This window comes from Phycodurus eques, chromosome 11, assembly GCF_024500275.1.
Source record: "Phycodurus eques isolate BA_2022a chromosome 11, UOR_Pequ_1.1, whole genome shotgun sequence".
NCBI classification, from domain to species: Eukaryota; Metazoa; Chordata; class Actinopteri; order Syngnathiformes; family Syngnathidae; genus Phycodurus; species Phycodurus eques.
Window position 1 is genome coordinate 10786904 of NC_084535.1, and position 18048 is coordinate 10804951.

Sequence of the window (18048 nt, forward strand, 5' to 3'; positions counted from 1 at the left end):
AGCGTGTTTGTTATTGCTGGCTATTTACAAGGTAAACATGCAGTGGGGAGGGGCTCACATTATGCAACTTCCCATGAGTGATGGGGTTTGGTGCTCAGGCAACCCGCTCAGTTGTGTTTATTGATTTTGGACATTTGCACATTTTCCCTGGATAAGATCTTCGAGCTTGGTCTTTTCCAGAATGAATAAAAGGTGTGCCTGTGTGGAGAAGAGGAGCAAATTACCAAACAGAAAACAAATTGACATGAGCCACTTGTTTGATCAAAACGAAGTGAGGCGATTGGCTTTCTCTCAGCGCAGTGCGTCTTCGCTCGTCTTCAATTCCAAGTGAATGGAGGCTATTTTGAAGGGAGATACAGGATTTTCATCATAAAGTGTGTCATTGTCTAGAGGCAAATAAATGCCTGCCTCTCTTTTTCTCATTAGGAAAAAAAAAACAGGTAGTTACTGCAACGATTTCACTTCATAGACACTATTGTTCACACGAGAAAACAAAATAGGGTAAAGTGTTAACTGCTGAGGACTTTTGATGATGCTAACCAAAACAACAGCACCAAAGGACAACATTTTGGTTTGGCAGTTGGTGTTTTATAACATATAAATATGTTTTCAGTGATATGATGACTGGATGGATGGATGATTTTCTTTGTACTTCTGGCCTCTTTAGTGTTGCTTTTCCTCAAATAGATGCCTTCTTTAAAAAAACAAAACAAAAAAACAGATAATACCTGTAACTGTGTTCAGATACTAAAGTTCACACACAAGCATTGAGTTAACTGCTAAGGCCATTCAATCCTCATTGCTAACCAAAACAGCAGCACCAAATTGTATTATTATTATTATTATTATTTATTTATTTTTAATACTTCCTTGCTCGCTAAGTGTGCTTGCACCTTTGTTCTTGTTTGTTTCTCATTAATGAGACAAACACACACCTCCCTCTTATAGACAGGTAGTAGTCACTGCAATTTGGTCATTTTTCATCAATTTTCTGCTAAAGCCATTTGACACCAAAACATCACCAAAGAACACAATTTTGGTTTCGCTTTTGGTAAGTGTTTCCTAACATGCAAATTTTCATTTCATAATTTTCTGGGTACTTGTCCACCTCGGTGTTGCTTGTGAATGCACTTTTATTGTTTATAATACAATAATATGACAAATAAATGCATCCCTTTTGTGCTTCAGGAAAACAAACGAATAGTAACCGCACTCTTCTCAGTTCATCGATGCTATCGCGCACACCCGCGATTTGATGCTCTGTTGTTAATCAAAACACCAGCAACAAAGCACAGAACTTGCAATTTTGTTTGTAAATGTAATTTCTTTAAAGTTGTTCAAGACCTTTTTTTATTCTAAACCTTAGTCTTGCTCATGAATACATAGATATTGCTTCCAGTATCACGCATGTCATTTTTCCATCCATCCATCCATTTTCTGAGCCGCTTCTCCTCACTAGGGTTGCGGGCGTGCTGGAGCCTATCCTAGCTATCATCGGGCAGGAGGCGGGGTACAACCTGAACTGGTTGCCAGCCAATCGCAGGGCACATACAAACAAACAACCATTCGCACTCACATTCACACCTACGGGCAATTTAGAGTCTCCAATTAATGCATGTTTTTGGGATGTGGGAGGAAACCGGAGTGCCTGGAGAAAACCCACGCAGGCATGGGGAAAACATGCAAACTCCACACAGGCGGGGCTGGGGATTGAACCCCGGTCCTCAGAACTGTGAGGCTGACGCTCTAACCAGTCAATCACCGTGCCGCCAGCATGTCATTTTTTTAAAATTATTATTATTATTCTTTGACAGTTGACTTTGGGTAAGAGGCTGGGAAAAACCTGGACTGGTCGCCATCCAATCACAGGACAGTGTTTTTGTGTTTTACGGTTTAATAATATGTTCTAAGTCCAATTGTTATAATTTTTTTAGAAAGATGGTGTAAATTTATAACAACAGAAAAACCTGGTATTGTCCACAGGGGTGTGTTCACGTTCCCCGTCGACACTGTTCTCTGCACTAGTACCTTTGTATGTGTTGCGACAGCTGATGAAGAGGAGGAGCAGTTAATCAATAGCCACAAGGTCAGGCAGGCGGCCGGCGGCTGGCTCGAGCGTGCCTCGCTTGTGGGCCGCAGAACTGACTGTGGGGGATTTGTAGCGCTTGTTAGGGCTTAAAGGGTCCCTCCTCTGAACTACTACTCACTCTGCGGTATGATGTGTGAATGAAACCTGAACTGCACCAGAAGAGGGAGACATCTACTGGATGTCAGGTGACACTGCGGGACAGCAGAAGTAGGCCACGGGCATCGTGTCAGGGTGGCGTGAAGTTTGGGCCTTGTGGGGTGATTTCCACAGATGGTCAGTGAAGGCAGCATCATCATATCACATGTAGGCTTGGGGAAAAATAGCATTCCCTCCCTCCGTTTGACCACATTCTACTTAATGTTTAAGATGTTCTAAATGCAGTGTGAGTGATTCTACTCCACTTAGCTCAGAGGATTAGTAACACACTCTTATTCTTTCTGCGAGTGCTCTTTTGAAGCCTTACCTTTACACACAATCAAAGAAGAGGACTGGAGCTATTATGTTTACATACCTGTTAGGGAGAGAGTGCACATTTCGGGAAGATCACCTCACCACACAGGAACATTTTGCTGGCTGAGTATCTGCAGTTTGTCACCGCGGAGGGTCTTGAGGAAGCCTTTAGGCCTCCGACAACGCATCACGTGTCCGACGAATTGGCCTGCGCGGCCCCTCTACGTAGCTTGACGCGCACACGGCAAAAATAGTTGCTGCGCGTCGAACGCCGCGGAGATCACCTGTCGTGGTCCGTTTTAGTCACATGCTGTGATGACGTACTCAGCGTGCCCCTTGGTTCTACATACCATCTACCCCGCCGCCTTCTCGGTCGATTTCGCAGCATAATTGAACGTATCATCTGGTCATCTAGGTCCATTTGTTCTAGTAGACTCTGTTCCACGGTCGCCATTGTTGCTTTGTTCCTTGTTACTGAAAGTAAAGTAAAAATGGCTACTGGAAATGGCCAAAAAAATGCAGAGGAAACTCCACCCCGTAGTGTCCTAGCCAATACCAGCCGTAGCGACACCCCCGACCTGGAGGTGAACTGCAGTACATTTTCAAAACTGCGCGCGTGGGTTGTATAAAGGCAAATTACGCGAGGGACAGCCGCAGTGCCGTCAGCGTGGTCGCCGTCCGCGAGAGTATAAAGAAGCCTTTTATCAGTACCAAGCAGCTTTCTAGAACACGCACACACACACTATAGCCCTGCCCATCCACCCCTGCTACCACCTGTGGTTTCACCTTTTGTGTGGAGGAATCTGCGGTGAGATAAATACATTGGGATGGCGAGGGACAGAGGTCTCACTACCAAAGCAGCACGATGCCTCTTAATCCTGATTTAACCCATTTTTCAGAGCTGGTCAGAGCGAATGAGCATGCGACAGAGGGGGTGAAAAAAATCTATCGTCTTCTAGGCTTGACTGGGAGGTGTTCTTGTAAGCATGTTCAAAGCCGATGTGCTTCATTGTTATGTGTAAGATCCACAGTATGTTTAATATGCTCATCGTTGTTATGTTGGAAAATTATTTTGTTTAACATTTACACTACATGCTGTATATCCTCAAATATTCTCCGTCCCTCTAGTAGCGCCCCATTTAAACACCGTCTACTTGAGAAAAATAAACACCTCCCTTTTCCATCCATCAATTTTCTATAGCGCTTGTCCTCATTAGGGTCGAGTGGGAACTAGAGCCTAACCCAGCTGACTTTTGGTGAGAGCTGGTGTTCACCCTGGATTGGTCGTCAACCAATCCCAGGCCACATTCAGTATGGACAAACAGCCATCCACACTCACATTCACACCTATGGACACTAATAGAGTCTTCAGTGAACCTAACATGCATGTTTTTGGAATGTGGGAGTAAGCCGAAGTACAAAACCAGAGAAAACCAACACAAGCATAGGGAGGAAAACCAACACAAGCATAGGGAGGACATGTAAACACCGCACAGGAAGGCCAGAGCCGAGATTAAATCTCTGAACCTCAGAACTGTGATGCAGACGTACTAACCCCCTAGTTCACTTTGCTGCTCGCCTCCCTTTTCCCATCAAAAGTTGCTGTAATTTCTCAGTTCATAGACTATCACTCACACAGGAAATTGAAGAATTATGTTCTTAGCACAGTTGAACTCTGTTGCTAACCAAAACAGCATCACTAAAGCACCTGAACAGTCTCTCAGATGAATCTTACCACACGGTCAATTAAGACAATCAGTATTCCAGTCGACTTGTTGTCTGCATCCATGTTTATTTCCCTTGTTACTTGTGCCTACTTTGCCTTTTCTCTGTAGTAGTCTTTTCTGCAGTATGTTGTTCAATACTCCAGTTTCAAAGTGGTACATAGTATTATAAACAATTTGGTAGGACACTTTGTGGTCATCTATGACAGGGCATAGAAGGGGGCATCCCACTACTTTCGTCCATACATTTTACATTTTTGACTTGACAGCAACATGCCCTAAAAGAAGTGTCTCTGTTTATTTTGCAGATCAACTGTCGAAGTTTCATGGCGTCCCGGTAGAAGCGCCAACATGAACACGCTACCATCCATGGACCGGCACATCCAGCAGACCAATGACAGGCTGCAGTGCATCAAACAGGTTTGACCTCAATTGACTGTTGTTTTCCTTTTGTATCCTGCTCTTGACATGTTCTTCGTGTGCTTTTGTTCACTTACTCAATACACACTCAGACAGTCAGACGTGACCCAGGGCTACCGCCTCTGTGATAAACAGTCAGTAAGAGCTGACTGGTTGGCAGGTTGTAGGCTTATTTGTTTACTGTGTGGGCGTGATCATTTCTCTCTCTCAATATGTGACGCCAAGCCTCTGGTCGATGCATTATCAGGCTTTTAGCCTTTGTGCCTCCCCCACTTTCCCCTAAGCGCCCCCCCTAGCACCTGCTGTCATCATCAGAGGTGCCCTTGAATTTGCCTAAATCTCAACGTCAGCATCCTGACACACTTTTGGTGGGAATGACACCTAAAGCTGAGTTCATGTGTCAGAATGTACTCTCTGTTTGCCAGCGGGGTGCTGTTGTGGTTTGGGGGAAAAGCCACTGGTGTTTCTCACATTTCCACAAAGCGAGTTTGGTTTGGCTTGGAACAGTCTCCTTAATAACAGCATGACATCATACCTGTGGGAAACTGTAACCCACCATTAAATTAAACAGCAGAGCAATGGCACAGTGCTCCTTTTAAAATGATGCCTGATCTTCCTGTTCCCTTCCCAATCTCAGTAAAACAAAATGTTTGATTCCATCCTAACCCTAGAACATACTGTATATTTATGTAAAGTTGTCAAAAAGTGGTGCTGTTTGGGCTTTCTGTCCCACTGTAATACATACAAAACAGTATCTCACACTTCATTTTTAACAAGTTGATATCCATCCATCCATTTTATACCACTTATTCTGTTCAGGGTCACAGGGAAGCTGGAGTCTATCCCAGCTGACCATGGGCAAAAAGACAGCTTATACTCTGGAGTGGTCACCAGTCATTCACAACGAATTCACAAGATTAGTGACAGTACACTACCTGGAATCGAACCAGTGACCAGTTCCTTGCTGTGAGGCAGCAGTGCTTAACCACCACACTTCAAGTGGCTGAGTGGCTCCACTTAGTATCCATCCATCCATTTTCATTACCATTTATCCTCTTCACGGTCATGTCATGGGAAGCTGCAGTCTATCCCAGCTAACTTCGGGCAATAATTGGACTACACTGTGGACTGGTCGCTTGTCAATCACAGGGCACAGATTTATGTCATTTGTGGTCATTTGTCGTCTTCTTAATTTACCGCCATAGTGGGCAGTAGCGTTGTCAGGGACCAGTTCCAGATCTTTTGTCAGCACCTTGGTAAATGAAGCAGTTTGCACCATGTTTTTGGAAGGAAGGAAACCAGAGTACCTGGACAAAACCCACACAAGACGACCTCAGAGAGATCCATACTGGAATCGAAACAGTGACCTTCCTGCTGTGAGGCAATTGTGCTTCACCAGTTTCTCACTAATTACAGCATCCATCCATCTATCCTTTTACCACTTATCCTGTTTAGAGCCAGGGTGAGCTGGAGCCTATCCCAACTGACTTTGGGCAACAGACGGACTACACCCTTGACTGGTTGCCAGTCAATCGCAGCACACATTAAGACAGACACGCTGATCAGCTGTGTGTATACACCTAGCGAGCCATGGAGTTACCGGTGGTCATTTGTCAATGTCTGAATTTACTCCCATCCCTGAGGAGCAATGGGTGGCAACTGTGTCCCACCCAGGGTATCAGAGACCAGTTCCAGATCTCTTGTCATCGCCTTTGCCAAGGAAGCTGTCTGGAACATGTTTTTGGTAGTAGAGGAAGGAAACCAGACTACCTGGAGAAAACCCAAAGAAATACCACAAAGTTGAGCTTTCAGAGGGATCCATGTTGTAATTGAACGGGTGACTTTCTGCTATGACGATACAGCGCTTAACTGCCACGCTGCAAATGATTGATGAGTAGATAAAACTGCACTTTACCAGCATCTTCAGTAGGTAGAGCATTTACAGTATGCATCTATCCATTTTCTATACCACTTACCCTGTTCAGGGTCATGGGAAGATGGAGCCTATCCAAGCTGATTTTGGACTACAGCATGGACTCGTCTCCAGTCAATCACAGGGTTCACATAGACAGCCATTCACACTTACAGTCACACCATCACAGAGTGGTAGTTGAACCCACGCTACCTGCACAGAAGTCAGGCAAGTAAGCCGCGATACCATCAGTGACTCCAAGGTAGACAATCTATCTTCAAATTGTGCTGTCATCCGCTTGTATATTGGAATGCAAATTTTTTAAAATCTGGAAGATTCTTGTCATCTACAACCATGATCAATTTTTACAATAAAAACTTCACTGAACTGACTTTGCAGTCAGGTAGGCAGTGAGCTGACTGATTTGTCTCAAGCCTCAGAAGGAATCAGTCCATCAGCTCATTGTGTGTGGAATTTGTAGCAGCACTGCTGCGCTCGCTTATCCCTACCTCCCCCGCCCGTCCTTGTCCTCACCCAACCCGGAACGGCAACAAGAGCAGCCCCATCCTCCCTCGCCGCTGTCCTTCCCTTCACACCGGAGCCCATGTTGTCAGGCAGAGCGGCAGTGGTGAGCATGTCGCAGCAAAAGGAGCTGTGAGTTCGCATGCAAGCAGACAGGCCCCTGCTGCACTAGCTCGAATTCCTCTGGTGCCGGAGGCTGATGCGCATCCCATCAAGCGGCGGTGATGCCACCTCATATCACTCATGTAAAACAGGCTCACTGGGCAAGAGCATCTCCCCGTTCCCGGTCAAAGTCGTGCAGGAGCCGTGGCAATCACAAACGATGAGTCACTCAAGGCCTTCCTTCTCAAGGCTCATGATATCGATGGAAGTTTGTAGAGATTTTCTCACTGGGCGGGTGCTGCGGGGGGCCCTTTTGTTACACGCAAAAAAAGCCGCCCTTTCAGGAACCGTCACCTCTCGTTGGCCCCGAAGGACAATGCTTCTACCTTCTCTGCAGGAACTCACAAAACAACGGACTCCGGCTCCCCATGAGCATAATAAATGCTTTCAAGTGGGCTCAATCTCGCCGTGGCTCTGTGTCGTTTCGGAGCTATTAACCTCCTGAGCCGCAAAGAAAGGGAGCCCAATTTTTAAAACCTCTTATTGTGTCCTTCCAGCTAGAGTAGCCTTCAGACAGTGAGAAGAAAAGACTTGACTGTTTTGGGCCTCTGCGAACAAGCGAGCGAGAGACTGACAGACACTGAAAGAGATTAGACAACACACATCCATCGGCGATGGAGTGTGCACACATGGCTGCCAGGACATAGGTTGTTTGCTTTATGCACAGGCACAAGCCAGCCAGTAGGCTTTTGGTGCTCAGGCTCTGTTACATTCTGGAGAAGAAAGACAAGAACGGGGAAGGAGGATTTTGGTGGAAAAGATTGGGTGCGGGCTGTGAGGGTGATGGCTGGCCGTCGCCAACAGAGATTAACTAGAAACACTGGCATCATTGTGGCTGAGGGTGTGATCTTCTTCCCACAATGCAGCGGAGCGTCGAGTGGGCGTATATTGGACACAGTCAAGGTCCTCACAGGGTCACGCAGAAATACAAGACCTGGAATCAACAGGAGGATGAGCGTGAGGCTGAAAACAGTCTTTGGTTCCAACTGTTTTTACAATTTGTGTGAGAAAGCAGGGAAATAACATCATTTCCCTTTGTTTCTGATGGTTCTGTGTGTTTGCACAGCACTTACAGAACCCGGCCAACTTCCACTCGGCGGCCACAGAGCTGCTCGACTGGTGTGGAGATCCCCGAGCCTTCCAGCGACCTTTTGAGCAAAGCCTAATGGGATGCCTGACGGTAAGCAAACATCAATTGTGGTTTTGAACTGGCATTTTTGGAACTTTTAAGGCAGTGTCAACAAGATAATTGCTTTGATGAATACTTGACATGAAACGTCCTCTTTGCTTTTTTTTTGTGAGGATTCGAGTTAAAGATATCCCCAGCTATGGTTTAATAAAATTGCTTTTGTCTTCCCCTCAAAATAAATAGGCGACATGTGATTCTGCCTATAGGGTTGTTATTAGTGGTACAATAGACACAAAAAACCTTCCCCAAGCTATTATGAGCTCAAGATCCCTACCAATTTTGAATGATATCCAACACAAAATGGTAATCTGAGCTAAAATCAACAAATGTCCCTTTTCAGCATTCTCCCTACCACAGTGTTTTTTAACCATTGTTTCTCCAATAGAGGATTGTTTCAGGAATTCTCAGGGGAAACACTCATCTGATCGTCTTCAAACTTGTAGGGCCTATTTCAGAATAGCTAATGATTTTGAATGATATCAAACTCAAGATGACAGAGCTAGTTACTGTGAAGTCCAATGTATGATCACTCAGTCTTAAAATAAAATGTATCCACAATAATAATCTTTTGAGAATATCTAAAGAACCCCATTGATTTTGAAAATCCAACACAAGATTACTGAGGCATCTTTGTTGAAATGCATGACCATTTATAGATCTACGAGACAATTTTTACAATTTTAAATGTATACATCCATACATCCATTTTCTGAGCCGCTTCTCCTCACTAGGGTTGCGGGCGTGCTGGAGCCTATCCCAGCTATCATCGGGCAGGAGGCGGGGTACACCCTGAACTGGTTGCCAGCCAATCGCAGGGCACTAAATGTATACACATTAATAATAATAATCACATTTTTAGAGATTATTTGAAAAATCCTTTCATGGGTCAGGCTGCTGAGCTTATAGTGTCACAGGACAGGTCATCAGCAAGTTGCCGCATAGACTGGAAGAGTCACAGAAAAGCACAGAAGTGGACAGACACCCTTGGAAATGTATTGGTCGTTGTGCAAAATGTACAGAAACATTAAACAGTAAGACGTGCATTGAAAAGTTTAGAGAAGGTCAAATTAAGTTCACCTGGAAAGGTTATTGTGCATTTTAGTTTAATCCTGAAATGTCACCCAACAAACCAAATATACCTAACTTTTTGTGAGTAGTCAATAAGCAAAAGAAAACTCTAATCAGTTCCAGAAGATGTTTGGGCTTGTAGAAGTAGATGTAGGTTTAATCTTCAAAAATATGAATTTATTGTTTGCCTCCATGTAATACCCCTCTTCATTATAACCATATATAATTTCCACATCCATGAGTTATTGTTAAGTGTCCTTAAGTCCCTTTTAAAGGTATAATTACTATTATTCTTGTTATTATTGTTCTTATTGTGACATTTAAGTCTGTTTTGTATGTTTGTATGAGCTTTTCTAGTCATGAGACCGTCATCAGCTCAGTGACTGTGAGGTTGAACTTTTGTGACCCACTGTGGAATGCACGCACACGCACACGCACACGCACGCACGCGCACACACACACACACACACAATGCTAGAAATGTACTACGGGTACTAGTCAACCCACTGTTCTCCATTCATTAACAATCACTCACCAATGTGGTGGGAGGGCCAGAGTGCCGCCTGCCCATTCTCCAGCAGGTGTCTGATAAAATACAACACTCGCGCACACACACACACACGCACGTTCACATGCGTTGAAATCAAAAGGCTTGGCCGAGCGAGATCAGTGAGAAACACTGGAGGAGCATTGTTCCTATCACAAGTGGTAGCGTGAGCAAACAGATAAAGGCTCATTAATGTGTAAATCACAATAAAAGCCTCTTAGAGTCTGATAAAGAGCCATACAATGCAGCCAAGCACTCAGCATGGCGCCCCCGTCTATCTGCTAAATTGCTTCATTAGGCTCTGAGAGCAAACAGTTCCTTATCGGGAGAATTACAGCGGGCGGCACGTGCATTCTTCCTAGGATTTTTGTCTTCTTCATGACGTCATTGTCTCGCTTCCAAGTGTCCAAGCACGGAATATTAATACCACTGCGTGCGATCTTTAGCCAATGAGATTTCCTGCAGCTAAATGAAACGGCATGCACACACGGAGACGCCTGTTGCCTCTGGCATGTGGAGGAGGTCATTCATTCCCTGGTGGAGCTTTGGCCCCGCAACCAATAAAGGATGACATGACAGATACACTGCAGCTTCTTTTGTCCCTCAACAATGTGGTTTTATTTTATTTTAATTATTTTTATTCATTGAATTAAAAGAAAATTTATGGAGTCATGTGTTTATATACTTTAGCGTTTGTAATGACATTGCTTGTAGCTATCTCTACATATCAAATGAAATGAATCAAATTTAGATAGCACTTTTCTGAAAATGCAACGCACAGTGCTTTACAGAGATAAAAATAGACAAACATTTCTGCCACCTAATGTGCTATAGAATCTACAATGGAACCTTGTTTTTTCCTGATTAATTCATTCCAGAAAGTCAGAATCAGAATCTTTATTTGCCAAGTATGTCAAAAACATCCCCTCCTGGAAGCCGTCACCTTATCGTGGTGGAGGGGTTTGTGTGTCCCAATGATCCTAGGAGCTAAGTTGTCTAGGGCTTCACGCCCCTGGTAGACATAGCACGGCTAAAAGACCCCTATGATGAAAAATATGAATGGATCTCGGTTTCCCTTGCCCGGACGTGGGTCACCGGGGCGTCCCTCAGGCCTGGAGGTGGGGCTTGAAGGCAAGCGCCTGATGGTCGGGCCTGTACCCATGGGGCCCGGCCGGGCACAGCCCGAAAGGGTAACGTCCCCCTTCCCATGGGCTCACCACCTGTGGGAGGGGCCATAGGGGTCGGGTGTAGTGCGAGCTGGGCGGTGTGTGAAGGCAGATACCTTGCCGAGCATTTTTGCAATTTGTGAATGTACCTGTACTGCACTTTTAGTGTAGCTTTTACACATGCAGGTAAAGTGTGTTTGATCCCACATTCCAATTGTTAGGTTCATTGAAAACTTTAAATTGTCCATAGGTTCACGTGAGTGTAAATGGTTATTTGTCTTTTTGTGCCCTTTGACTGACCTGTGTGCAGTCCAGAGTGTACCCCAGCTCTCACCCAAAGTGAGCTTCACCAAGGAGAAGAACTGTAGAAAATTGATGGGTGGGTGTAGTCCCTTTGATACTGTGCATCTTACTAATGTATTTTAAAATAATGTACTATTTTTTATGCTTCTAGTATTAGAACAACATGGTACCCTGACTGACCTTGGAATGAGCAGCAAAGTGTGTTTGGAGGTCAGAGGGAAGCAGAGCATAGTTGTCATGTGTTCAGATAAAAGAGAAAAGCAAAGGCGTTTTCTGTTTCGAAGCTTTACCCTCCTGAGTCCTCTTTATTACTGTCACTCAACGGCGCTTACATTCAGGCCTGTCATTCTGCTACTTCGTGTCTCTTAAATGCACCGCCCACCCTTTTTTATTTTATTCATTTATTTATTTATTTATTTTTTTGAAGCTGTGGACGACAAAGGGTTATGAACCACGGATGACTTGTTTAAAATAATACTGCTTTTTTAAATGTTATCTTTAACCGTCACTGTCAGAATCGAGGGCTTGTGAGCAATTCTGCTGTTTCCATAATAGATAAAAACGACTGAGGGGGAAAAAAAAGGTCTTCTTTTTGTTGTTTTACTTTAGGTGGTGAGTCGTGTGGCAGCCCAGCAAGGCTTTGACCTGGACCTGGGATACAGGTTGCTGGCTGTGTGTGCTGCCAACAGGGACAAATTCACCCCCAAATCTGCCGGTAAGACCCCCATCCCACCCTCATAAAGGGACCAAACACAAATGCAAAGTATTGTCTGAAATTGTACTAACAGTAAAAAATAGCGTTACTGTGCCTGCATATTAGATTGCTTTACTTCATTAGTAATGGTGAACTTTTCAACGAAAGTAATCCCACTTATTTTCCATTTCTAACAGGCAGCCATTTTCTATTTCCTTTTTCTTTTCCATATATAGTTCTTATGTACAAAATCATACTAAAATCTTGTTGTAAAATAATCACACATTTTATCTAATTTATTTTTGTCAGGCAACGCACAAATAGATGACATGTCAGAAATAAAAACTTCGGTTATCCCGTCAGTGGTACGTTGCGCTGTTTTCTACTAACTATAGAGTGATAGATACATATTTATTTAGATGCTTATTATGTACGAAATCCTACTAAATTATTGTGGGAAAAGCTGGTCCTTAAGTTTTTACATTGAATCGTTTGTTTTTATACTAACGATAGATAGATAGATGGATTGATTGATTGATTGATGGATCGATTGATGGATCGATTGGTATGATCCCAGTTAGCCATTTTCTATTAATTATGTATAAAGTATGTTGCGAATTTGTACAAAATAATTTCAGAATGTTGTTGTTGGGCAGGTCATTGTTTTTCCATATAATTAGATGTCCGATGTTCAATTAGTGTGAACAAGTTTACACCAACTGGCTCCTCATGTTTGCCAAAAGTCGTTTTTCAGCTGCAGTGGGAAGCGACTTAAGTGGGCGGCCAGACATCAGTGCACCATATCGATCGTCTTGTTTCTCTCAGTCTGGGATAATGTAATTGTTGTGCAGGCATGGCTTGGGCCGCCTGTCTGACGTCCAAAGACTCGTCCTCGGGTCTCACGCGATCTAATAGAAGGGAGCGCAATGTTTTCAGGAAGGACGGGCCGTTAATGCACGGCGGGCAAATGGGGAGCTGGAGTCTAATTACCATGGGTGGAGATGATGCAGGCTCACATGTGACTCAAGGCACATCTTACTCACTGTGCATCTTCCCTTTATTACAAGCACGTCTGAGGCAGCAGACTGGGCAAATACACTGTACAAAAATGACAAACTGAATCTCTTTTGCTGCTCTGTGTGGCCTATGATCACGTTTTTTACAACTTGTGTGTAAATGTCCAGGGTCGGCACAAATCGCTGGCTAGCCTGCGTGGCGACACGGGGATGCGAATGTGACACCCGAGAGGGGGCGAAGCAATCTGGTGCTGCCCTGAGTGGGAACCCTCGGGGGAAGGGAGGAAGAGCAGCCGGACTTTAAGAGATCAATCACACTGTCGTTTTCTCGCGGAGCATCACTTTTAAAAAGGAAGTTGATAACACAGTTAATACAGTGGGCACGTTAATGGAGCGGCTATCACCGCTCCAAAGTACATTGCTACCTTGACTTACAAGTCAAATTTGTTCCGTAACTAAGCTCGTATTTACTCAGAAATCAAATACATTTTCCTCTTTGAAATGAATTTAAGTGCCATTAATCTGTTCCAGGCTCCCAAAAACACCACATTTTCCATCCATCCATCCATCCATTTTCTGAGCCGCTTCTCCTCACTAGGGTCGCGGGCGTGCTAGAGCCTATCCCAGCTGTCATCGGGCAGGAGGCGGGGTACACCCTGAATTGGTTGCCAGCCAATCGCAGGACACATACAAACAAACAACCATTCGCACTCACAGTCACACCTACGGGCAGTTTAGAGTCTCCAATTAATGCATGATTTTGGGATGTGGGAGGAAACCGGAGTGCCCGGAGAAAACCCACGCAGGCACGGGGAGAACATGCAAACTCCACACAGTCGGGGCCGGGGATTGAACCCGGGTCCTCAGAACTGTGAGGCTGACACTCTAACCAGTCGGCCACCGTCCCGCCACTCCACGTTTTGTTTCATGTTAATTAAAAAAAAACCAAAAAACATTGAAAAATATTAATATAAAAACATCGTAAACCCATTAAAAGGGACAATAAAAGAAATAAGATGGCTTTATGAAATTGAAGCTATTAAACTGAATAGCTGTAGAACCTAGACTAATACAGGGGGCCTCGATTTACGACCGTGCTGTTCTTACAGCAGCGAGATAACTGAATTTCTAAAATGATACAGAATATCTTTAAGAAGGAAGCTTTGTTGTCATTGCAGTAATCCACAGCGAAATTCAGTATTGGACATACAAAAAAAACAAAAAAAACAGTTAAGATAAATCATAGCAGTGCTCAGTAAACTGCATTCAGATAACATCCGAGCATGTGAGCTACCATGAGCACTGGCAGCTAACAGTACAGTAACTTCTGACATTTTGTCTTAAAGTGTAATTAAAAATATAGCCTACTTATGTTGCACAAATACACCCAAATCTTACTAGCATTTGCATATTAAAATGATCAGGAAATCAAGAGTGGTCAAAGTGTTCCTAATATTGTGGCCGGTGAGTTGTGGAGTCATGAGAGAATGGAGGCAATTATTCTTCAAGAGCAAGAACGGCTTTTCCCTATTTCACACTAGTGTGTATATAAATAAAAAGCGCCTAAGTGCACGCAGAGACTCCACACCACTGATTGTCTGGTGGTTTTTGGGATTAGCTCATTGTTCTAATCCATAATCCCATGAACATCTTTTCAATATCTGCCGCTTGGTCGGATTGCATTTGCACTATTAACCAGTAGCTTTAATGTTAGTTTCAAGTAGCTTTAATGTTAGTTTCAAGTTTCACTGCGACTTGCCATATTTGATAGCTAGTGATGCATTAAAAATTAAAATAAATCTAATGCTTAGAGTTTATGTTTAGTTCTAAAATCTTTAATCGACGATATGGTCGGTATGCCGCTGTTGAGCAAACACCCCCCCGACCCCGACGGATTTAGCTGAGAAATTCAGGTAACAAATCAGATTATCTTCATAATCTGTCAGTGGTTTTACTGTTGTCTTCCGTGGCATCGTAGCGGCCCTCCAATGGGCATGGGTCATGATAAAGCTAATTTGCAAGGCCGTGTTATATCCAATTGTTCCAGTTACATCACTAAAAAAAATCTCTTAGCAGCCCACTGGTTCGTAGTCACTGGTTTATATTATTGGTTGACGAGCCATGAAGCCACTTTGTGTTAGTGCTAGCATCAATGCTAACCATACTGGGGATGCACCGATACCACTTTTTTCACACCGAATACTCACATGAAAGTACAAGTACTTACATGTGATTACCTATTAATAAATCATAGCACAAACTTGTCCTCTTAGTGTTTAGCACATTTCAGTTTGTTTCTATCACTATCAATATTTTTAATAGGCGTATTTTATTATTATTATTTTTTTTTAATCTGAATTTTACTTAAATGATTTGTGTTGTTTTTCAGCCTAGGTGGAAATATGTGCTCTCCTGACTACTGTTAATTTTTTTGGGTGCTCTTTCTGTATTTATTGCAGAGTATTTGTAGTTTGGACATGAATTGACATGCTGAGGATTAACGGCAGCTGTTCTTGGAATGATAGCAACGTTTAATGTTTAAGTCCGAAGCAGGCTGCGGCTTGTCCGCTGCTCAAAGTCACAATGATCCACTGAGAAGTTCACAAGACGTGGCTTCTGATCGCATCTCACAGAGACCGCAAGCCACTCGGTTGGGCTGCGTGGCGCACTCTTAGCCGAGCCAGCGAGGTAAACAAGCTCACAAGCTGTGTCAACAGTGACCGAAAACTTCCAGGGTGCGGCTGTAGAAAACGGTTTTACACACACAACAAAGTGGTCCACCCGCCTCGTCATTGCCACAATTCAGCAGGAAGTGGGTGGAAGACGAACAGATCCCCCTTATTTGTCTTTCTTAGGGATCATATACTGTACACCAGGAGTTCAAAACAAACATTTATTTAAAAAAATTTTTTTTTTTAAATACCTTTGAAAATATCATGGAAAAGTTTATTTATTTTCATTATTTGCATTCAAAAAGTTCAACTTTCATAGATTATACATTCAGGGCCCACAATTTAAATAATTTCAAGTATTTATTTAAGTATTTAAGAGATGACCCTGGGCTTCAGCGGATTATCAAACAGAGAAGATTCAAGAATCTAGCAGAGACCCAAAAAGAGTGGAATGAGGCGGGAGTCACAGCTTCAAAAACCACCGCATTCAGATGCATCCGGGAGATGGGTGACAACTGTCGGGTTCCTCGGGTCATGCCACTTCTTTGTTTGAGCCAACGTAGGAAGCGTCTCAACTGGGCCAAGGAGAATAAGGACTGGACTGTCGGCCAGTGGTCTAAGGTCCTCTTTTCCGATGAAAGTAAAGCGTGGCTTTCATTCAGGAATCAAGGTCCAAGGGTTTGGAGGAAAACGGGTGAAGAACACAACCCAAGCTGCTTGAGGTCCAGTGTGAAATCCCCACAGTCAGTCATGATTTGGGGTGCAATGTCCAGTGCAGGTTTTGGTAAACTCTTTGGTAAACTTTCTTAAATCCAATGTGACCCCCAACAGTCTACCAGAATGTTTTAGGGGACTTCATGAGTCCTTCTGCTGAGGATCTCTTTGGAGATGCAGATTTCATCTTCCAGCAGGACCTGACCCCTGCCCATACCAGAAGCACCAAAACCTATTTTGATGCCCATGCCATCACAGTGCTTGACTGGCCAGCCGACTCGCTGGATCAAAACCCCATTGAGAATCTTTGGGGTATTATCAAGAAGAAAATGAGGGGCGCCAGACTCAAAAACAAAGAAGAACTGACAGCAAGCATCAAGGAAATCTGGGCTTCCATAACTCCCAGGCAATGCCACGGGTTGATTGCCTCAATGCCATGGTGCACCAAGGCAGTGATTCAAGCAAAGGGATTCCCAACCAAGTATTAAAGATTAACATCTCGTTTTAAAAGTACCATATTTTGATTGATTTAATGTGACCCTAATTTCTTTTTTTCCCCTACAAAAAAATGAGAAGTATTCAAATTTTCACAGTATTAAAATGTTTTGAATTCCTGATTTCGTGGGTTTTATGAGCTAGAAGCCAAAATTATGTAAAAATAAACAAATGAATACTTGAAATTGTTTAAATTGTGGGCCCTGAATCTATCATCTATGAAAATTGTACTTTTAAATAGAATTATGGAAATAAATAAACTTCCATGACATTCCCATTTTTAGAAAGGGTCTGTAATTAAGGACTTGATAAGTAACTGCAAATTGAATATCAAAATAGCACAAATTAAGTCAGTCAGGGCTTTCCACTTATCTGCACTGAGCACACATTTAGTAGGAACTTTGTTTAAAACAGTCAAAGTTGTGCAAAATTGTGACTTTTTAACATGATTTACACAACTTCGGGGTTTTACAACCTGGGAATTAGAGTTGGGTGGATTGATACTGAAATGTCGATACGCAGATGCTCCAGCATTCATAGTATTGCAGTTGATTCCCTGGACAAAATGTCAATATTTATATATATTTTTTTAAACATATTTTTCATAGCCGGCACGGTGGAAGCCAGTACAGTAGCACATCTGCCTCACAGTTCTGGGGACCGGGTTTCAAATCCCAGCCCTGCCTGTGTGGAGTTTGCGTGTTCTCCCTGTGCTTGGGTGGATTTTCTCCGGGCACTCCGGTTTCCTCCCACATACCAAAAACGTGTGGTAGGTTGATTGAAGACTCTAAATTGCCCATAGGTGTGATTGTGAGTGTGAGTGCGACTGGTTCAGGGTGTACCCCGCCTCCCGCCCGGAGATAGCTGGGATAGGCCCCAGCAGCCCACGACCCTAGTGAGGATAA

General features: G+C 43.6%; 1 protein-coding gene across 4 annotated transcripts in view; it reads left to right on the forward strand.

Annotated features, from left to right (window-relative positions):
* Positions 1-18048, forward strand: part of zmiz1a (zinc finger, MIZ-type containing 1a) — a 179927-nt gene that overhangs the window by 134526 nt on the left and 27353 nt on the right. For 2 of the 4 annotated variants that reach the window (XM_061690043.1, XM_061690044.1), the window contains exons 1-4: positions 4576-4683; positions 8146-8236; positions 8346-8459; positions 12162-12267. In XM_061690043.1, the coding sequence (XP_061546027.1) occupies positions 4658-4683; positions 8146-8236; positions 8346-8459; positions 12162-12267 (337 nt within the window). In that variant the 5' untranslated portion in view covers positions 4576-4657. Of the gene's footprint in view, positions 1-4571; positions 4684-8145; positions 8237-8345; positions 8460-12161; positions 12268-18048 lie in introns of those variants that run through there. The other 2 variants (XM_061690045.1, XM_061690046.1) reach the window with 1 other exon arrangement.